The sequence below is a fragment of the Castor canadensis genome, chromosome 5, assembly GCF_047511655.1.
Source record: "Castor canadensis chromosome 5, mCasCan1.hap1v2, whole genome shotgun sequence".
Classification (NCBI taxonomy): domain Eukaryota; kingdom Metazoa; phylum Chordata; class Mammalia; order Rodentia; family Castoridae; genus Castor; species Castor canadensis.
Window position 1 is genome coordinate 83,947,263 of NC_133390.1, and position 23,056 is coordinate 83,970,318.

The window sequence follows — 23,056 nt, forward strand, 5'->3', positions numbered from 1 at the left end:
TACCACTTGAAGAGAGGTCTATGTAAAAGACATTTATCTTTAGATCTATATAAAAGCTAGATATTCTAAATCTATTCAATGAAATAACAGAGGTACCAGCCAACCATTCTTAATGATAGGCCTCATGTTTAAGGCACAATGCCATGAAACTTTCAAAGGGAATAGACTAACCCACAGAGGCATGGTTACCTTAGCTTTGTCGCAGCTTGTTGTGGATGCTTTCTCTATGAAAGGAAATGTGTGTTAATTATTGCCCTTTGATTGCTTTCAAGTGATTTGGGAAGCTTGCCACTGAAAGGCTAAATAAAGATAACCCAAATATTGTTGTGTGTGTGTGTGCATGAGCAACATGAAAGAATTTGTAATCTAACTTTGTTCTATGTTGACAATTTGGCCCAGCTTTTCCAGTTCTTGCTCAGAGCAGTATAAACTGCAGTCTGTTTGGAGGGGTTGGCTTTCTTGGCAGAGGTTCTTTGAAATGCTTTTATGACACTTTTGTTTGTTTCTCTGTTACCCAAAAGAGTTAAAAGGGAGATGGGATGGCCACACTCAGATTGATTGCATGTGCTGAAACACATGCTGTGTCTGGTCTTTAGAAAAAGATGTCAGCAGACAGGATTTATGTTTGAAGAGATGTTTATCTGTGAGAACAGACTAAAATGAAGAAATCAATAAGTGTTTTTGGCTCCTTAGAAATAATTCCTGCTCAGCAAATAGAATGTGCTAAGTTCTTTAATTAAAATACCATACCTCAAATGGAGGTGCTTTGGAAGGTGTCCCTGCTTACCAAGGATGATGTGGTTTTTTTAACTTTGTTTGCTTTTTGTTTAACTGCTTAAGGTTGAGCTTTTCTATATTTTAAGGATAAAATGGATGGTTGAGTAGCCTAGAAAAAAGCCTTTTAATAATTCTTTTCCACTGTACTCTTATTTCTTGAGTTGGAGCTTGGGGAAGGATAGATTCAAATAACATGACTTGCCTGAGAGACTAGGCAGGAGCCCCACTGTGGTGCAGTGCAGCATGGAGTTGTTCTTTCAAGCTGGTATGTTTGATTGACTGTGGTTCAGGGTTTAGACTAACAAGGAAACTGGGGAGGAGCCAGCAGAGCCCACAGCTATCAGTCCAACACACTCTTACTTCTGTGAGCACTTTTCACAGCCTTGTGTGGAGGACAAGCTTCTACTTCAGTCATCTGTCTGGAAGACAGATTCCAGGGGAGGGAAAGAAACATGTTCACATTTAATGAAGCCTTACGAGTTGGTTCAAATCACCCAATCAGGGAGTTACAAACCAAAGTTACATTTGCCAGGGACAGCAGATCTTTTTACTACATTATCAGAAATACTTGTAACAAATAATCTTACCAGTGGCCACTGGTAATCATCTATCCTGTTAACAATGATTTGATTAATTTTCTGTCATGAGAGACTGTATGAAAGGCGTGAAAGAAAGACAAATGTTAAATAATGTGGGTGATGGTTTTTATTTTGGAATATCATCTTTAAAGATTATGGGTTTTTCTTTTTTTGTAAACACAATAAACTTTACTTCTAAAGAGTTTGTATTTTGTCAAGTTTTCCAAATTTGGGTTCCCTTGCCTATAGGTATCCATCCACAAGTGTTCATTTGAATAAATGAAACCATATAAATCTTCTAGAAATGCCCAGCTTACCTGTAGCTATACAGATTTTTACTTCCAACTCACAAATACAGATATTAGTGAAGGATCACTTGCCTGGAAATTTTTAAAAGTCAAATTCAAGGGAACAAAACTATACTCTGTAGACCACAGTGGTTTTGCCTATGCCTCTCATTATCCCTTGGTCTTGAAGAGAAACCCTGAAGATCCCAGATTGTTTGAACTGGAAATTCCTTGTAGAGATTAGTGGGGTCCTACCCCCTCATTTTATAGAAGCAATAAGGTAAGGATCAGAGAACTAGAAAAGCCAGTGACTTGGGGACAAACAGGGAAGGATTAGTTGAAACAAACAAAAAGTATCTATACTGATACCTTTAAAGAAGTTTTCACAAAACTGCAGTGTCAGGGGTTACCAGAATGGTCAGGTAGATTCAAGGTTTGCTGTTATCATTTCAGATACTTGGAAATGGCTTAGAGAAACTGCTAGCCAGCCAGTGTGACACCTTAGTTCTCGTCTTCCTGTGATTCCGAGAACGTTCTTACATTTCTTGGTGCTTTGAGTTTTTCCATTTAGGTTTCAAGAGATAATAGAAGGGGTACTAAAACTAACATGCTTTTTGAAGACTTAGTATATATACAAATAAAACCACATGTATGTGTCCTAGGTATTTATAAAGAAGCGGATGTATATATGTGTCTGTATAAATGAATGTATAGTTAAATATGTACATTAACACAGATTCCCCTGGGGAAGCTGGGTCAGTGCATAGATACATACACATCTTTATTATATATTAACAAATCAAAGCCATTTATAAAGCTGGAACTCAAGAGCAGGTTGACGTGAGAATGGGGTAGATGCTACATTAATTTTTCTGAACTGACTCCTTGGGTACCTAAGAGTTGATTATTAGATTTTAGCATGCATAAATGGCAGTTGTTTTTTAAATGCAGATTTCAGTTCTGATTTTCAAAAATCTCACTCATTTGTGTCAGTAATGGTATTGTGAATAATTACCAGCATCTTAAATAACTGAAATATTTTATTCTGAGGAGAGGGCATGATAAAATCTTAGTTTAAAATCTAGCCTTGAACTGGGAGCACGGTTCAATTGGGAAAGCACTTACACAGCAAGCACGAGGCCTGGAGTTCAATCCCTAGTGCTGCCTACAACCCCCCCAAAAAAATCATAGTCTGTGCACCAAATACAATTTAGAAAATTGTTTTAAATTCAAAATGACCCAATTTCCCCCTTGAAGTGTTTTTCTTAGATCTGTTTCAAAAAGAATAAGACTGGAGGAAGTATAACTAATTTCCTAGGGACCAGCTAATTAACTGATAAAATCAACTTTTCATAAATACATTGCAATAAATGGCGGGGAAATAGGATTAACTATTATGACAACCCTTGAGCCTAAAACACATTGATCTTAATCCTTACCTTGAGTTTATTCCAGTGGTCATTGGTTTTTTTTTTTAATGTGTGAGGCAGATATAGTAGCAGCACTCAGTGCCTTTCTTCTGGAGAGGGTACATGATTGGGGTCTGAGAAGTTCTACATTTCTTTGCTTTGTGTCTAGGGCCATTTCTATTGAAAGCATCCTCCTCCTAAAGTATTTCTTTGTTGGAAGTATAAGAAAGCAAGCTATATGTACTTTAAAAAGAAGAGGCTTGGGTCAAGTGCAGTGGCTCATGCTTATAAATCCCAGCTACACAGAAGGTGTAGGTGGATGGATGATCACAGTCCAGTCTGGCCTGGGCACCAAAAAAAAAAAAGGGCTAGAGGCATAGCTGAAGTGGTAAAGTACAAGACCCTGAGTTTAAACCCCAGTACCACAAAGAAAAAAAAAAGATGCTTGACAGAGTAAAGGCTCTCGGTTTATACTTTTCAGGAGCTAGTAGTCATGAAGGTAGGTAGAGGGAAGAAAAAGCTGAAGAAAGGGTGAGGAAAACTTGGAGAAGAGATGACTTGATCTCAGGTTTTAGTGTGCTTTTGGTGTCTTTGTTAGCTAGCTAGCCTACTGCCTTGCTGCAGAGAGGGTGTGAAATAATTTGAAATCCTTCCTGTCTGATTTGCTTTTAATATCCTAGGATCCAGGACTTAGTGACCTAAGACCTAGAGTAGCCTTGGTGTACAAGAACCATGTGTTTAACAAAATCTTCTTGCTTCTAATTTAATTCAGTTAGGCTTATTTAAGATGGATTTTTCTCTTACTCTTCTATGTTTCTTTGCTCTTAGTCATCTAATAAAACCCAGTAGCCTTTGCATTCATTTGTGTTTGGTGAGAAAGACTTGAGACAGAAATGTGTGTCTGCCAGGCAGATCACTTGTATAGTTGCCAGAAGTAACAAAATCCTGGCATTAATCTAGAAGTCACCATTTATCCCTTGTGCTCAGCATTCTTCACTTTTACAAGGTTAAGGCATGGGTAGCATGATAAAGCTGAAAATTTGTACTAGCTGCCATTTCTACCATCTAGTAGTATCATTGTTATGATTTTAGTCCCGGGGGGGGAAAAAAAAACGTTAGTGGAGGTGGGTGGGTTTGGGTGTGTGATTCTTTACCGAGAAACACTTTGCCACACATTTCTTGGATTTTAATAGTGGTAGAATATATCCAGCTTTAGAGGCTGACAACCCCCTCTCGGGCATACGGCTGCCCTTGAGGCAGCTTGGGCCCCATCTGTGCCCTGGCACACAGTGCTTCTCCACTTGGAATCCAAGGAGCTCGGAGTCCTGTCAAGTCGCAGCTCCCAGCTCTTGGATAAGTGCCAGGCTTGCTGATGCCATTACCGGATTAGGTTGCTTTTTTAAAAATTCATTTTGTGAACTCATCAAGCTCATTTAACAGAGGCTTTGGTCGTCAGTTTCTGTCTTTGTCCTATCCCGCCAGGCTCAGCTAAAGGAGTGGCAACATGCTAGGCCCCTAGTGTACGTGTGTGCAGGGTGGAGGGTCAGTGTGTGCCTAAGTTGCAACTATAATGTAAGTACACCTTTGGGCCTGGCAGGTGGATAACAGTGTGCTGGCAATCATATGTGAAAGAGAGCAGAGCCCCGCATAAAAGACCCCCCTGCCTAGCAGATAAAAGTGGCTCCCCTGCTAAGAAGGAGAAAGGATGTAGGAAAGTTGCACCAGAGGGTAAAAGATTCCAAAGAGCAGACTCAGATCTAGTTATTTTATAAAAGGCCTGGAGTTGAAGACTGACCTACCAAACACCAAGGCACAGAGTGGGGATACTAGTCAAGCAAGATCTCAGAGAAATGGGGGCAGGCAGTGGGAAGAGGTAAACAAACATAAGACAATTGGAAAAAGCAGGGGGGAAAAAGAAGAAGAAAACTACCCATGAGCTTAAAGTTACTGCCTGAATTTGATTTTCCCAAAGAAATACAGTTTTCCTTGAAATAAAGTCTGGTTGTTACTGAAGGTTTGGGGGAAAAAGTCTCTTAAGAAACCAAACCAGTTTTTAGCCTTGTGTTTTTGCTACATCTTGGAGTAGATTTCACCCTGCAGTGGCAGATTTGCACATTTTTTCTTGTTTTTGTCTCCTGAGCTTTAAAGAGTGTATTCTAAACCCTTCAGGGCCACTTAGAAGCCAAGAAAAGGAACTGAAATTGACCACATTAGGTCTCTCACTACCCTCCTCTGTCTTTCTCCCTGGTAAGGGATCCAGATGGCCCCCAGGGCAGCTCCTGGCTATGAATTAGCAAAGAAAATCTGGAGAGGGAGACTTCCAGAGAAACTGTCCCCTAATGCAAACCACCCTGCCTGGGGGCAAGAGAAATACCAGCAAAGTCTCTCAGCTAGAAGTTACACTCCATTCTGAACAGGGCTGCATGCACGTGGTAGTTTTTCTTTTGCCTTCCCCTTTTGCCAGAGGGCGCTTCCAGACCTCACTCCTAGCAGATCTGCACACCCTTGCAGATTTCAGCCACGGTCCTGGCCATTTGGATCCTACAGAGGGTACAGCGCCCCTGTTGCATCTGAATTTCTTACATAAACACAGCGCTCTGGGTGAGCAAGCGTCCCTGTCCCTGTGGAGACAGCTGGGTGCTGGGCACTGTTAGATCTGCCCAGCTAGCTGAGCTGTAGGCTCCCCCTTTTGCCTGAATGGAGCATTCCAAATTGGTTGTGAATGGAGGGCGGGGCTCACTTGCAGACTTTTTCAATGAATAACCAGACCCCATTGTGCAGCCTGTGGAAAAACAACCAACTCAAACAACACTGGGACTGTTAGAAATATGCCTGTGATTGGCAGCTTGGAGAGCCTCCAAAATTAGTTTCCTTTGGCTTCCCTGCTGCTCCCTGTTCTCCAAGCCTGGGCTTAATGGGGTTTGAGTTTTCTTTTAAGTGCTGTCTTTAACCCTCAAGCTGCCAGACTGATGGCCTGGGTTTAAAGAAAGGAAGGGCTCAGGCAATACCTACCCCCCCACATACCTTGCTTTGTAGACTGAAGCCGCCTAAAGGCAGTGATATTAGAGTAGCAGGCTGGTGTGGCTTCCCTAGGAGAGATTTGCTGGGACTTGATCTAAGGACATTCATTACCTTTTAGCTCCTCCCCTTGGGTTGTGGCTTCAGCGCTGGAAGATTACTGGCAGCTCTTCTCTTCTGTCCTGCCTTCTCACTCCAGCCCTGAAGAGTCAGGAGTTTACCTGCCAGGGGCAGATAGTTCTTGCTTAGGCGTTTCATGGCAATGGCAAAACTCTAATTTCTTTACTGCTTGGACTTCTCTCTCCTGTTTCATTTCCCTGTGTGGTCAGATAAGTATCATTTTAAATGATGCTTCTTAGACTGTGGTACTCAGCGACGGGGGAAATCTCAATATGTCTGTAACCCTCCCACTAGGAACAAATCAAATGGTTCAGCCTCCCAAAATGAACATCCTGGGAACTTCACTGTCTGAGTAACCCCTAAAGCAAAGCGACTGTCTCACATTGAAAGTAACCCAGGTTCTAGCAATACACACACATCAGTAGAATCCATTCTTAAACATCTTCCAATGTCTTGGCTCACAGCAGCTCCCAGGACAGCCTCAGATAGTTAAGCTGGGCTAGCCCAGGGCTATGTGATCAGCATAAAAAGAAAAATCAGTTAAAAAGCAAAACAAAACTCAATAGTAATGATCCAGTGAAATTTTCTCAGGATTTTCAAAAGCTCTTCTGAGTGCCAGCACTTCATCCTTACAACCAAAATAAGGCCATTTTCATTTGTATTTTGCTGTAAGGGTTTTTTCCTGAAATATTTTCCATGCTATAAGTTGTTCTTGCAAGCAGGCCTTCCCTTCCCTATTTAAAAAAAAGAACAGGCCTGGGCAGATTGTCCTTTGTGAGAGAGTTTGAAACCTGTCAGGAGGTGACCCTAGCTATCAGCTGTGAGGCAGGGAGCTGACAGGGAGCCTGCCAGGAGAACTTCAGCTTACATAAACACTTTCAGCTGAGTGCCTGCAAATGCTTTGTAATGGCCTGAAAGAGCACTTAACTGGGGTCTTTTATACTTCCCCACAGAATAGGTAGAATGGAAGAGGGGGGATGTCTCTTGCACTTGGTCACCCAAAGAGAAGAACAGATTCTGAAGCCCATCCCAAATTTCCTAATGTGAATTTTAATACAGAATAATTGAGTAGAGATGATTGCACTGTGTGGAGAGATATCTAAGTCAGAATTGTTCTCTTCCTCCTCATTTTCCTTCTTTTTTTCCTTCCCATCAGCCAGGGGATTTTATTTCTTGAGGAATAACAGAGAAAATAGCATACGGTTTTTTAACATATTCTGTGCTTTGATGAATATTAAACTCAGTCCTTGCTTCCCAATTTCCACTCCTGTTGAAATGGGAACAATTTTTCTTAGACTACAAGTGACTCTGAAAGCAGAACAGCCCTGTCATATGTTTCTTTATATCCTCCTCAGCCCTACCATCCTGCTCTGCACACAGCCAATAACCTGCTGAATGTAGGGTTTTGTGGGTTGTTTGTTTTGTAATACTGGAGATAGAATTCAGGGCACTCTACTACTTGAACCATATCCCCCAAGTCCTTTCTTTTGTGGGGGTGGGGGTTGGAAGCTAGGGTTTGAACTCAGAGCTAACAAAGCAGGTGCTTGCAAAGGAGGCACTCTGCTTGAACCACACCTCCAGTTCATTTTTGCTCTGATTGTTTTGGAAATGAGGTCTCGTGAATTGTTTGTCCAGGCTGGCCTCGAACCACAATCCTCCTGATCTCAGCCTCCCAAATAGCTAGGATTACTGGTGTGAACCACCAGCGCCTGGCCTCCCAGCCCCTAGTCCTTTTGCTCTTAGTTTGTTTTGAGCTTTTGTTGGGGCTGGCCTCAGACCACAATCCTACATCTGTCTCTTAAGTAGTGTTAAAGGCATATACCATAACAATTGGCTTGTTAAGAAAGGGTCTCCCTAACTTTTTGCCCCGGGTAGCCTTGAAACTCATTCCTCTTGTCTTCACCTCTTGAACTGCTGAGATTATAGGCATGAAGCACCTTGACTGGTGCATATGGTACATGTTCTCTATTATATTTTCTTCCCACCCCCTCTTCCAGCAGTCCAACATCAGTCTATTAGCTGGTAGGGAAGTAACTGTAGAGGGTCTCCCAAGTTCTAAGAGTCCTTTGGATGATCTCAGAAGGAAAAGAATTAGGGCTGTTTCTCATTTTCTATTCCTTCTTTTGGATGCAGAAAACAGCCAAGTGTTCCTCCATTGCATAGCCTGGGCAGTTGATGCTGGGCTTCCCAGTAAGTCTATTTGTACTGGAGAGTCAGGCATAGCTTAGGGGCTGAGTTTCTGCTTGTGGGAGAAGGGCAGCTATAAACAGAAGGGAATGGTTCTCAGGAGAAGTGGATTTCCCCAGGGTTTGGATTTTCTCCTGTCACATTGTAAGGATGAATTTTAAATGTAAAGTTAAAGATTTTCCACAGGGCTTAAATGCTATTTCAAGTACTGCTAACATTTCACTTTAGTGCTAGGTTAGATGAGAAGTATATAAAGTGAGAGTAAATTATAGAAAGGATGGTAAAAGCTTAAGGTTTAGTTTTGAGGGTTTTTTCCCCCCGTTTGAAGGAAAATTTCCTGTTTCCCTTCATCCTGCTGATGTGTTTCGCTGTGAGCGGCCCTTGATGGGTTGGTGTGAGTTACTGCAGAAGGGCCTCTTTCTCAATCCTGAAAATAAAAAAGTTGTCTTATGTTGGTAAAGGTTGAATATTAAAATTCTTTGAGCAGTTGTCAAGGGAAAGTAGCAAAATGGTCTGAAAGATGCTGAGATCTTCCTTTTGATGTCATCAGGCCCATTGGTCACATTTTTATTCTTCAGACACCCCAGGTGGAAGCCAGCTCTGGGACTGAGGTCTAAAAGCCCCACAGCCCATGGCAGTTGAAGGAGGTGGTACATTAGAAGCGATGGAAACCTTGATTCTTACCTTGGCTCTCCTTTCAGCTCTGCACGTGGACAAGCTTCTGACTTGACTATTAAATGTTTTGGTTTTTCCATAGCCTGTAAGTTCTGGGCTGTGATTCTCACTCAATTAGAAATGCTCATTTTGTACAAAATATTTTTTATGGAAGAGGCTCATCTCTGTTGATGAGATGACATGACCCCTACCTCAATCCAGTTTGGCCCTGTTCTTGTCTAAGCTCCTTGGTCTCCCCTTAAATTCTAACTTTTATATCTGAGGTCTATGGGTTCTCATTTTTAGAATTCTAAAGCAACAATCTTAAATTGTTGATATACACGCATCCTTTGAAGAAAAGGAAGTGCACAGATCCAAGCTGTTTCAAGAATAAAGTTCAAGTGCGGAGACTGTCAAAGGAAATAAATCTGAAACCAGTTCATCTGGGTCGAAAAATAAAAGTTTGCTACCATTGGCATTGACCATCAAAATCATTGGTATTCTGTTTTCTTGTTTGATAGCAGAGGTTTTCTGCTCAGAAATGACTATTTAGAAGATGTAATTTTGTAACAAGAAATAGCCTGCTAGACAGTTCACCATTTGTGAGTCAGGTCATTCCTGAGTTAGTACCTATGCCCAAGGTGGGGGTCCTGTTACTACTATGACCACTTCATCTGGGAGGAGAGAGGAACAAGTCTCTTTCCCTCTATTTTAACCAGACTGAGAATAGAAACCTTTGAAAAAATTACCTGTGTCCTTATTGTTGATACTAGTAGAGTCGAAGAAAGGACAAGGCTGGTGTCGCAAAATCCATTTAGCAACCAGCCCTCCTAGTTGATGGTCAAGGACATGTGAGTTGTTGGGTTTTCTCCCCCTTAAAACATTCCAGAGGCTGGTGGAGTGGCTCAAGTGGTAGAGCACCTGCCTAGCAAGTGTGAGGCCCTGAGTTCAAACCCCAGTCCCACCAAAAAAAAGAAAACGTGCCACTGGGCCTAAGTCACCCTTGATGACTTTTTTTTAAATCCTGGGGATCAAACCCAGGACCTCACACAAGCTAGGCAGGTACTCTACTACTGAGCTACATCCCTAGCCCCAAACCAAGATTTATCTTTGAGATGGGGTCTCACTGTGTTGCCCAGTCTGGTCTGATCTTAAGCTGGTAGACTCAAGAGATCCTCCTGCTCTGCAGTAGCTAGGACTGTAGACCTGAGCCATCACACTTTGCCCTTTGATGACTCTTGGCTCTGAAGGTCTATAGCAGGCCAGCCTGTGCCTCTCTCTAACCCAGTATATTACCCTGAGCTCTTCTCGAGCCCTCTCAGCCTTTGAAGTGCTCAACTTCTAGCCTCATGCAACAGAAGCAGATAGCTAGGCTTTACAAACCCTTCTGTCTGTTCTTTAGGACCTAGGCTTCATACTGTCCTGGTCCACATTTCTTCTCTTTAAAGGGGAAGTAAAGATGTGGGGGAAGCTTTGAGCTCCTGTTGGAGCTTGGAGCCCTCCTCCACCCCTATTTTCCCTGGTCAGCCCTAGCGATACTATCCCACCTGTTGGGTTACAATTATATGTCACACAGTGATCTCCCAAGCTGACTTTCCTGGGCAAAATTTAGTTTTGTAATCTTCTGAGTTGGTGATTTAATTGTGAGATGTCATGCGCTCTGGCCAGCTGCTATCATTGCTGGAAGAGGCCATGAGAGATGGGGGGAGGGAGGGAGAAAATTTCTTGCAGGGTGTTGTAATCATTGAGCTGAGCCTAGTAGAAGCAAACTTCCAAACCTCCCCACCCCTTGTTATATGCAGTCACCAGATAAACACTGCAGTTCAAATAATATGGTTCCAACAATGTAAGAATGCCCCTGACTAAATCCCTTCCTATAGAGTATCTCCCCTTCTCAATTCAATCCCCCTTCTCACAAAGAAATTGAAATTTCTTGGTGGGTGTTAAGGACTACCTCCCCCCACACACATTTTCATTTTTTCCTGCTTTGACCCTAGCCAAGAAAGGCTTTTGTTCTGGGGTCAAATGGCAGCTACAATCTAGGGTCCCTTAAGTGGATATTGCCCAAGTGTTTTGGCACCTTCAGAGCCAGACTTCTCCATTGTTGTATCTGTCTTGCATCTCATATAGAGTCCGTACTCCAGTGTAACACTGGCCCTTTACAAACCAAATACAGATTCTACAACATCTTGTCATGGAAGCACAATTCCAAACACAACCAGAATGTCCCCAGAGGAAGTGATGTCTTACAAGCCCAACACATACATGTCACAACCTAGATACAACCATGCTGTTGTCAGTTCGAGTCCACAGCAGAGATTTAGTTACCTGAGGTAAACAGGAAATGGGAGAGAGGCTTACAGAGCATGGCCTCATGGTCTTAACCTCTTCATAATATCAGTTCTGTTGTCCAATTTTAGACCTAAGTAGGGGGGAAGTCTATCAATATCTCTTAATTCCTGTGTCCTGGGAGAAATTAATTCCACTGCCTTTCAGGTAGCTTGTTGGAGTTGTTTCAGCTATCACCTTCTGCTGATTTATAAATTTCAAAGTCAGTCTGGACCTTTTCTAAGCTTGTTTCCTCCCTTTAATTTCTAACTTATATTCAAGGCACCTGAGTTTGGATTTTTAGAATTCTAAAGAATCTTCAAATGGTCCTGACCACTGTGTTTCTGCCCCCCCCCCCATTTATGACTTGAGAGTAGGTTTTCCAGAGACCCAGCCTACACAGCCAGTGTCTTTCAAGCAAAGTGCCTAACATTTTTTAATAGGTCACCAACAAAATTCCTGCTTTCTATCCTAAAAATCCTCCCCTAAAAGGTCCTGGCTCTTGAATTGTCAAATACTTGATATAACCTTGTCTGCTTTTATGGACAAGAAAGATGTCTTCTTTCCTTCTGTCCACTGAGGCAATGATAGGATTATCATTTTACTCTGGTAATTCCTCAGCTATTTTCATGAAGGGTCACCAAAACTTCAAGAACTTGAATCTTGATCTTAGGTTGGTCCTATTTCTGTACCAGTATGACAGCCCTACTTGTTGGATCTGTCTTTTCCCATAGTTCATGTCATGATACAAGTTCAATAGTTCATGTCATGATACAAGTTCAAAGACTTTTCTTTAGCCGATTATATTACACAGATTTCTAGGTCTAAATCCTAACAATAGAATTTTGGGTTTTTTTTTTTTTTTTTTTTTTTTTTTGTCTACATACCAATTCCTGAAGCCTCTTCTGCTGACTATAGTTTTTTTTCCCCTTGCATAGGAGAAATCTGATTCCTAGAGCCAAATGTTCCAGGAACTAGCTTTGTTGGTTCCTAATTTGGCTCTTACGATATTTATTGTACCAAGATGATATTGGCCATATAAGAAGGCTTTTTATAATTTTCCATTGGTGAATTCTGCTACCTCATGGTTGATCCTACACCCTGGGACCCTGAAATATACTAACAGGATGACAGTCCTTTAGTCCTTATTGAAGAACAAGGTTAGGCTGGCCAGATGGAGCCTTTAGAAACTCTTGTGATCCACTGTGAAAGCCTCGGCCATCCAATTCAAGCCCCCTCTCTTTGACCTGGTCCTATTCCTGTTCAGCCTTTATAGGCAGAAAGGTCGAAGCTAGCTGCTTGGGGGAACAGAATAGGAGAGCCTCAAGGTAGAGACCTTGAATTCTTTTCAATTGTGCCAAACATCACAGGCTGGTGATGGCTGCGTTGTGCTTGCTTGAGGACTCTGGGGATGAAGTCTAATGAGTTGTCCAGCTGTTCTGGTAATGTTCTAATAAGCCTGTTGTGCATATATATTCACAAGGAGTGGAAATTCTCCATTTTTTTTTTTCTGAAAAATGCTTTGGGTCTTGAGTCGGATTTATGCTTAATTCCTGTTATATGTCATTAATATGTATATGAAATTACTGATAGGTATTACTTTGGTTGATCATTTTGTTTTTGCTTTCTTGTTTTGTGTAATTGCTTTCTTTTCATCTGGGCAATGGAATGTTGGCACTGGGGAGTAGTCACAGTGTTGGCAATGGCAGTTTTCATTTTGCCCTCTCTAAGCTGTTTCCCTTGTGCTTTCTAAGTGAGTCAAGGTGAACAAAATATTTGAGAACCACAGGCTTAGATTCCAGGGGCTATATTATCCTTCCAATTTGGTAAGAGGCCAGGAGTGGCTTTCTTTATGTGTGAATGCATGGGTTTGGAGTTCTGACACTTTAAATTTGACATTAGTCAACCATACATAAAGGATTTTTTTCCCTCAAAAAAAAAAAAAGGCACATTTTTCAAACCCCGATATTGAAAAAAAATTGCACATTTATTTGAGGAAATGTAATATCTGTTTCATTGATTTGTTTTTAAAACAGATTGCTGCATTTGCTTCATTGCTCTCTCCCTGTCTCTTTCTGAACCATTTGAAAGCAAGTTGCAGATATATTTTACCCCCACATATTTTTATTGTGTAGTCTCTTCCCCATACCCTAAAAAAAACTGAAAATTAACTTTTATTCAGTAATATTCAGATTTCAATTCTCAAATGTGTCCCTCACCCTCTGCAGGACTGGGGTTTGAACTCAGGACCTCTCACAGGCTAGGCAAGCGCTCTACCACTTGAGCCATGTTCCCAGTCCCCAAATGTTTTTTATAGCTGGTAGTCATACTGTTTTTGATCCAGAATTGAATTAGGCCTCCACATTGCAATTTTTTTATGCTCATTTATCTTCTTTTTCTTTAAATATGGACCACATCACAAATTTGTGTGTCATTATTACCCACGAACCATGCCAATCTTCTCTTTGTCATTCAATTTTATTATATGTGCTGCCTGAATGAATACCTCATTTATCTTCTTTAATATACTCCAGTCTATTTTTTTCACCTCTAACATTGACTTTTAAAAAAAGTTGTTTATAGTTCTTGACTTTTTTAGGATACACTTAAAAAACATATAGAAATGCAAACAACATAGTACAATACAAATTTTAGTTCTGGAAATCTCGTGTATTGTTGATTCTTTCACTTCTCACATCCATATTACTGTGTTGACCTTGAAAGTACAGAGTGGGTCAAATGTTGATAATTTTATCAGAAATAGTTTGTATGTTTGAGGAGAGGGCTTTTGGGGAATTCATTAAAAATTTTAGCACAGTTTGTCTGATAGTTGATTTTACTATTTATATATGACTTTTCACTATATTAAATTTGAGAATTTATGCTTACCAAGGTTTAGCTGTGTTTGATATTAAAATGGCACATTTCCTTGTACCTCCTCCAATTCTGCTTTTAGAATTTATGCCCCCAAACTAAAATTGATAACATTTCCAGTTTTTATTTTTGGAAACTGTTGCCAGGCAAGATGGATGTCAACTATTCAGACATTTTAGCATGCCTCTTACTGGGTTTGGAAATCTGAGCCATCTCCTTTTCAAGTGCCAGAAACCTGTCTACTTACTTTATCTTCTTGTGAACCTCCTTGTCCCCAGAACAAGGTGTTACCTACTGTCAATAATTAGTGCTACTATAGCTATGACAAAGAATATAGAGATAATAGTAACAATATATTTTATGCCTGAAATGAGTTTCTAATCCACTCAGTCCTAAAATAGAGAAATAGTTTGTACCCCTTCTGATGATATGGTAGAAATTTTTTAAAAAAGCTTCATCCTATCTCCCTCTTTTTTCCTACCAATTAGCTGTGTGAGCTTTGCCTCAAAAATTCATCACAAAAGCCCAGACCTAAGAAAAGGCAAGAGTACAGTGTAAAGTAAATGTTTTGCCTTGTTTGGCTTTTCAAAGCACAGACCCCAGAAAACACTCCCTCTGGCAACTTAAGGCCCTCTGATCATTGCCAGTGGGACACTCAGACAATTTAAAGGGTAAATCAAGAGAGAAGAGGCCACACATGCTCTTCCTTGGTTGATCCTTCAGTTCTGTGCTGCAATGTCATCTCTATATTCACATACCCTCTGATAGTCTTTCCTTTGCCTTCTTTCTTCATATTCTATGTACCTGCCACAACCAAAGAAGAATATGGCCAGATGTCTCTGGCATCTCCCCCTTACTCCCCTTCCCAATCCTTGAAATAAATAACACCAGATTCTTCCTCTAGAGGGAAATTAAGTAGAATGGTACTTATGTAAGAGAGGAGCAGTGACCCAAAGCTGGTGGCCAAGAGAGTAGTAAGCTGAGGAGCAGGATTTATGATTATAGCTCTGGAGTTCTGATGATATCTTACCATGAGTGTTAGCATACATTCCACATCACATTTGTTCTGAAGTGCTGTGGGAGGCTCTGGAGAAGAGGCTGACCACCTGAGATGTAGCTTCATGGGCATGCCACTTGGAAGCAGGTGTTAGTGTTCTGGTCAACTTCTGTCATGAGACACACTTTCCATGTAAAGTAGGAGGATCGTGGCTGTTGAGTGTAACCAAATAAGGCCCTCTCCAAGGTCAGGCCTGCACAGCTGATTTAGGAAAGATGAGTCTGTCCCCGATGAAGGCAATGAAACTGAAGAAGGGAGGAAGAAAACCCCCAAACAAAACATAAATGCTGACAACTGCTAGAAGGCAGGCAAAGCCTGGGTTTGAAGCAGGGGAAGTCAGGATGGGCTTTCTTCACCCTCTTCTCCCCCCAGACCGCAGTATAGCTGATAGGCAATTTCTTTAATACTCCACAACTACATAAATATTTTATGTACTCACCACAAAGTCTGTGGCAAATTGAAACTTTGATGGTTTTGGTGTAAAGGAAAGCTTTATTAGACAAGGTGGTTTTTGTCATTTTTTTAAATTCCTTTTGAATGGAACTGTCGCTTATTGTAACATTCAACAAAAGTGTTTTCCCTTGTTTTGGGCCTTGTGCTGTGATGGTGAGGTTCACTGCCAGCCCTGGCGTGGGGTGGCTGCCTTGGATGGAGTCCACAGGTCTGTACTTCTGGGCAAGAAACAGATTTTGTCAGTGGAGGGAATTACTGTTTCTCTTGAATGGGTCAGTTTGTCTGTTTTTTCTCTTTTAAAACAATTGGGTTGTTTCTTTGGAAGAGTGTTTCTATATCATTACAGAAGATTTTCTAAACATCTTGGTATTAATTCACTGTTGCTGTTTGGCTAGGATAGGATTGGTAGGTTTTTGTTTTTGTTTTTGTTTTTGAGACAGTGTTTTGTTCTGTTGCCCAGGCTAGCCTCCAACTCACGTTCCTCCTGCATCCTGACTGCTGGGATTATAGATATGTACCACCATATCCTGCTCAAGGGCTAATTTTTTTTTTCCTGATACTAGGGTTTGAACTCAGGGTCTCATGCTTGCTAGACAAGTGCTCTACCACTTGAGCCACTCCTCCAGCCCTATTTTTGTGTTGGGTTTTTTTCAAGGTAAGGTCTCACAAACTATTTGTCTGGGCTGGCTTTAAACCACAATCTTCCTGATCTCTGCCTTCTGAGTAGCTAGGATTACAGGTGTGAGCCACTGGCACTTGGACATTGTATTTATTTATTTATTTAAGTAGGAACTTAATTGACGTACCATAAAAATCCTAAGGGTACAGCTGCCTAATGAATTCCCACAGCTGGGTGCCAGTGGCTCATGCCTGTAATCCTAGCTACTCAGGAGGCGAGAAGGAGATCAAAAGGATCATAGTTTGAAGCTAGCCCAGGCAAATAGTTTGCTAAGACCCTATCCTGAAGAAACCCATCACAAAAAGGGTTAGTGGAGTGGTTCAAGGTGAAGGTCCTCTAAGTTCAAACCCCAGTACCATAAAAATAAATAGATAGATAGATAGATAGATAGATAGATAAATAAATTTCCACAACGGAAGCATTTAAATCGGGAAATAATTTAAAGAAACAAGAAGTCTCCATGTGTCCCATGTTCATCGTGGCTTTAAACACCATAGATTAGGTTTTTTTCTCTTTTTTAATGTTGTATACGTAGATTCATCCAGTGTGTTTACCTTTTTGTGTCTGGCTTCTTTTGTTCAGCATATTTTGGAAGGTTTGTCTATGATGTTAAATGTTTTACAATTTCTTCATTCTCATTTCTGTATAGTGCTAAGATTTTGTTTGAGACGATATTGAACCCATGGATAAATTTGGGAAGAATTGATATATTTACAACGTCAAGCTTTCCAATCCTTAACATGGTATGATAGATCCTTCTACTTACCAAGTTGCTAGTATCTTGTAGCGTCTTTTAGGTATTTGATGTTTTTGTTGCTATTGTGAGTATTTTTTCAGATTTTACATTGTTTTAGTTACTAGATATAGAAATAGTTCTTTTTATATATTGACCTTTTAGCCAATGATCTTGCCGAATTAGCCTGTTGATTATGTCCCCAAGCAAACTATCTATAAAAAAAGGATAGTTACATTCTTTTCTAATCCTCTTGCCTTATGTTCATTTTTCTTGTCTTATTGCATTGTCTAGGACTAGGCAGGTTTTCTTTGAGCCCTTCATCAGAAAAATCTTGTAAGAAGTTCCTTAATCTAATATTAAAAACAACTATGATATTAAAGTGGTTGATTTATAAACACTGTGTGTAAATTTAAAATGGCGTTCTGGTGGGTCACAAAGTAATACTTTGTAATGCATACCTATAGATGTAGACTTAATTAAATCATCCTAGCTCATTGCCCTTGATTGTCTGACAAGCAGAATATTTCGTATGCATTTCTATGTGGATATTTTTTCTTTTTTTAATTTGTTTCCTCTGACAAGTTATGGGACACTCAGTTTGCCTGAGTTTTAAAAGGATATTTCCTTTGCCCCACTTGAATGACCAATAAATGTACATGGATCTTTAATACAGTTCTTAATAGTCAAATAGGGACCTATTTTGAGGTGAGAGATGGTATCCAGCCAATAGTGACGTCTGGCTAGTCAGTGACTGGCCAAACTATAGAAGATACCAGGTCATCCAAAGTGTCAAACCTGTCTAAATGAGCAGAAGACTTTGATAAGCTGGACTGTAGAAGGGAGAATGAGACCTTTTACATGAAACATTAGAAAGGAGTCAAGGATTGCAAAAAGTAAAGACTTGATTCAGAGAGGTATTGCTGGTAGGGATGAAGGAAGGTCCTGGGCATTTTGGTGCCTAGTACGGAAAGGTGTGTGCTATAGAGTGGACTTAGATGTCTGAGGTGTGCCCCAGATAAAGAGCACATAGTAAACGTGAGTGCATTTACATTTACTTATATAAACATAAGGACTTAAGTTCAGTTTACTGAAGCCTCAGTTTACATCTAAACTACTTTTATGAGAAGATGCTAGAAATACAATCCCTCACTAAATTATGAATGCAGTGAGGAAACTCTGTGTCTGTTTCGATTACTGTCATATCTCCAGCACCTCCAGAATAATTGGCCCAAAGAAGATACTCAGAGAAAGAAAGAAAATGAGAGGGAGGCAGGGAAGGAGAGAGGGAAGAAAGAAAGAAATCTTTGACAAAGAAGGTGGTCCATTTTCATTTGGAGTTATTGTCAAGGTACCATTGACGTTGTGGGCCCATCTTCTCTAACTTTGAGCTTGAACTCAGTTTCCAGTTGTAGAAGGTGTACATCAGCTCAAATAGCCAACACTTTCAGCATTTCTTTTCAAATTTTCTGAAAAGTTCAGGATCCTTTTTCAATTTCAAATCATCATCATCCTTTATGGTCCTAGGTCTCTGTCATCATTAATAAGTCCTCTTAGCAAAGGTAAACACTGTTTTTGAAAGCACAAAGTATAATTATGCAACATCATAGCACCATCTGCAAGGTACTGTGCCATTTTCTTTATTTCTCAGGGCAGCCTTGCATACCTCGTTTTACAAATGAGGAAACAGAATGAAAGAAAGGAACATTCCTTGGGTTTCTGAGTTCTGCTTTAAATGCACTCTGGTCTCTGACTTAACAGCATGCCATCATTGGACCTCTAATTGTGCTCTGGTCCACTGAAACTTTGGAGAGTTCAGCCTTTCTCACAGGGCTCCAGTGGCTCTCCTGTCAGCATAGGTCTGTTCAACTTTACATTCTCACTCATGCCATTTTCCATTCTTTTCTCCTTCAAATGGTTGATTCCTGGGAGAACTATTTATCACTAAATTGTGCCTAGCTATGGAGGATAGATGAGAACTGATTAAAAATATGATCCAGTCACTCATCCAGATTCCTTGAATCCTTGATGGGGTACACACTAAGCATTTATCTAGATTTGAAGAAATCAAGATGATAGAATTAGCTAACAGTTTAGATTCTCATTTTAAATGAATATATGCTGTTCTTGAAGTGATTATAAAATGTTTCTTTCTGGGAAACTTTGGTTTACACTTTAGTGTTAGTCTTCTCAGCAAAACTGGTCACTTTTATAATGTGAAAATGTCAGGACATTTCTAAAATCTGAAATTCAAAAATTCATTAATACCATTATCGTTGACTTTCAAAACTTATATAAACTTTTATGGCAGAAGACTGGTAAGAGTATGGGCGGTAACCAAAGAGCCATGCTGACCACCCCCAGAACATCCACTGCATTGGAGAAGTGGGTTTCTGCACCTCATTGTCTGCCCTCCTCTCTCATTTACTAACAACATTCAGACACAAAAACTCTGCTCCTTTCTGTGTCTGAATCTCCAAAAACATTTGGTAACAATTGAGTGTTGGCTGCCATGATGTCACCATCAAAAAAAATCACAAGGAAGACTCTAATATTAGACATCTAAATATAATCTGCTAGTTCTCAACTTATTTCATGTATTCAGGAAAAGCAGTTGGCATTATATAAGAAAGGAATTAGGAAAAATAGTTCTCACCATCAGTCACTGGCAGGACTTAGCTTTATACCTTGTCATCTGTGATAGAGTCCTCCATCTCATGGGTTCACAGATGAGCCCATAACTTGGAGTTGTGGAAGACACCTGAGACACCATTTGGAAGACCATTTAATTTTATCAGATGGAAAAGAGACGACTGGGTAGCTAATTCTACCTAGGATAATCACTGGAAAATTAGCCAAACTCCTGAATATATTTTAGGAGTAAACATGAGTCAAACAAGATTTTAGTGGGTCACCAGGGCACTGACTGTGGTTAGCTAATTAATGATCTGGTCAAAAGCATAGAAACTTAACTCTCTCTGTTCTTCACCCTCCAAAGGTAGCTGAATGGACAGCCATTCTAATTTACCTAAAAGAAGATAACCCTCATCTGAAACATCGTTATGAGGACGAGTTCTACTTTGGGTGGAAGGCCTGCTCTGAAATAATTTAGCTTCTAGATAAGATAGAAAAGGCAAACATAGCTTTTTGTTCATTGGGGATTTTGGCCACTATATATAAGTCACCTTGATCTGAAAAATTCTTGTTTCTTTGTCCTCTCAGAATTATATATAGAATATGTGGTTGTCTTTCAGACATAAACAACAGTTCTGAGTGCTTATTTCGTGAAATCAGAAAAAGTCATTGACACTGTCTTAGTCCATTTTCTGTTGCTGTAACAGAACACCACAGACTAGATAATTTACAAAGAAGTTTATTTGGCTCATGATTTTGGATGCCAGGAAGTATCTGGTGAAGTGCTCCTCAGAACACGGTAGAAAAGCAGAAAGGATGCATGCAAAAGTGATAAGTGAGACAAGCCTAAGAAGCAAGGTATACTCTCTAACAACCCATTTGTGGTTTCTAACTCATTCCCACAAGAACATCATTAGTCACTTCTTGGGAGTGGAATACTCACAACCCAAACACCTTCCTTAAGGTCCTACTACCTGACAGCATGAGTTTCTGAGGGGACAAACCATAGTCATACCATGTATGAAAGAACTGGTTGTGAAAAACCTGTACTTGCTTGTGGTCATGGGGACACGATTTGCCAGGACTTCAGTATGCAGGTTAGCCTTTCTCAGATAGTGGGTTGGTCTATTGTTCTATTACTTTGCTTTAAATTTTTTTGTAGTAGTACTAAAGTTTAGTATTTCTTATATAGAGCTGATATTTAGAGTTATTTGAAGAATGACTTTTTAAAAGTCTTGACCAGGTGCAGTGGCTCACATTTATAATCTGTCGTGAGCACTTATGGTTCATTACCAATCGAGTACAGGTAAGCAGTACTCAGGAGACTCTTACTTCAGAGAACAGGATTTTATTCAAACAAATCCACACGGCACTCTCACACGGATCCTAACGTCCCATCCTCTGTTACCCCAGCCAGCCAGGAATTTATTCAGGCCTTCTCCAAGCCTTGCTCACTGTGCAACATTTTCTTAGCTGTTAAGGGGAGTCCAGCTGAGCTCCTGGGAATCCTTACGGCCGATCTGAGTTGCAGGTCAATCTCACAGTTCACCAGTGACACCCGGTTGTCGGGAGAAGGGGCGGTGCTCTCAAGTGGCAGCTGCCTCTGCGTCAGAGCTTCGAGATGGGCTCTGACAGCGCAGTCTCCAGCATTTAGGAGGCAAGCGATGAGTGGTAGTGAGGCTTGGGTTTTTATGCTTGGTGGTGACCTCATAGTTAGTGTTATCGGCCTCACCACCTTAGGGTTGGCTTATTTGCATATTGGCCTGTCATTCTCTGGCTTGGTTTCTTAGTCCTAACACATACTAGCCAATAATTCTTATTACAACAATTTTCCATACTTTAACACAATACAGTCAGTCAATACAACAACAATCTTATGTGTGTTCACCACATAATCCCAGCTCCCTGGGAGGCAAAGATAGAAGGATCACAGTCCAAGGCTGGCCCAGGCAAAAAAATGCAAGACTCTTAACTGAAAAATAACTAAAGCAAAAAAGGGCTTGAGGCATGGCTCAAGTGGTGGAGTATATATACGCTGAATCAAAACCCCAGTACTGCTTCCCCCAAAACAAACAAACAAAAAAATCATATTTAATTTGTAGATGTGCCTCTGAATAAGAAATGTGTTTGGTGCAGCAATTTGAAGCCTTTGATAAGCTATTGTGTAATGTCTGCCACCACACTTCTGACTGTTTTGTCCTTTTTGAAAACAAAATTCTCTGTCTGCACCTCGTAATAGTCTACTGCCAACTGTATTTTTCTTAAAGACCTGTCAACTGTAGAATTTTTAAGGGTTTCAGAGCCTCTTGGGAAATAAGACCCATGACTAAAGAAATTTTGGGAGAAAAAAAGACTTGGCTAATTAAAAGTGTCAGGTGATGATTTCTGACTTTAAAGAACTTTTATTGAGACAGGGTCTCACTGTGTAGCCCAGGCTAGCCTCATACTCATCCTCCTGCCTCAGATTCCTGAGTGCTGGAATTACAGGTATGACCACCACACCCTACTAAAGAACTTTTAGTTGGGTTTGGATGGAAGATTATAAGTTTTAAGTGTTTTGTTCCTTGACTTGTGACTTGACATGAGTTCCAAGAATAATTAGCTAGTTACATGTTTGCAAAAGGAAGAAGCATTGTGTGTTAATTGGCTTTCCTTTCTCTGCTCCTCCCTTTTCTGATTTCAGTGGTGCTTCATGCCCCACCTCCAACAAAGATCAAACGGGAGCTGCACAGCCCCTCCTCTGAGCTGTCATCCTGTAGCCATGAGCAGGCTCTTGGTGCTACCTATGGAGAAAAGTGCCTCTACAACTATTGGTAAGTGGAGCCAGGGAAAGGCTGCCCCAAAAGGCTCCTGGAGTACCTATCAAGTGGAGTGTTCCACATGCTGTCCTGGAGACCTTTGGAGTAGAATATGCCCTTTCATGGCAATGTAATCCTGAAGGTATAGTCCAGTGTCCACTTGGGGATATTGTGTGATACACAAAAGGCAAAACTTTCATTAGGGTATAGCTATACAAGGAACTGAATTCTTGGAATACCAAGCCCTGCTAGGGAAAGCACCTAAAATACTGGAGTGTTTGATCTGTAGCTTCAAGGCAGGTAATATGTACTTCATGTCTATCATATGTTAATGTGAACTTTAAGCACCTTGGAAGTAATATTCAAATCAGAATAGACAAAAAAAGTTTCCAAGCTTGTGCCCTTTACTTAAGAATATACAATCCCCGGGAATGAAGCTTAATTTTAAATCATTCTTTGCCTAGAAAGTA

The 23,056-nt window shown here is 40.6% G+C and overlaps 1 protein-coding gene and 2 non-coding genes across 5 annotated transcripts in view; 1 reads left to right on the forward strand and 2 right to left on the reverse strand.

The window, feature by feature from the left end:
• Etv5 (ETS variant transcription factor 5) overlaps positions 1-23,056 on the forward strand; it is a 56,716-nt gene that overhangs the window by 5,054 nt on the left and 28,606 nt on the right. For all 3 annotated transcript variants that reach the window (XM_074073596.1, XM_074073598.1, XM_074073597.1), the window contains exon 6: positions 22,472-22,601. In XM_074073596.1, the coding sequence (XP_073929697.1) occupies positions 22,472-22,601 (130 nt within the window). The remainder of the gene's footprint in view (positions 1-22,471; positions 22,602-23,056) is intronic.
• LOC141423656 (U6 spliceosomal RNA) lies at positions 13,759-13,864 on the reverse strand. The gene has a single exon (XR_012448493.1). It is a non-coding gene; the product is annotated as a U6 spliceosomal RNA (small nuclear RNA).
• Positions 17,721-17,843, reverse strand: LOC141423764 (small nucleolar RNA SNORA27). The gene has a single exon (XR_012448575.1). It is a non-coding gene; the product is annotated as a small nucleolar RNA SNORA27 (small nucleolar RNA).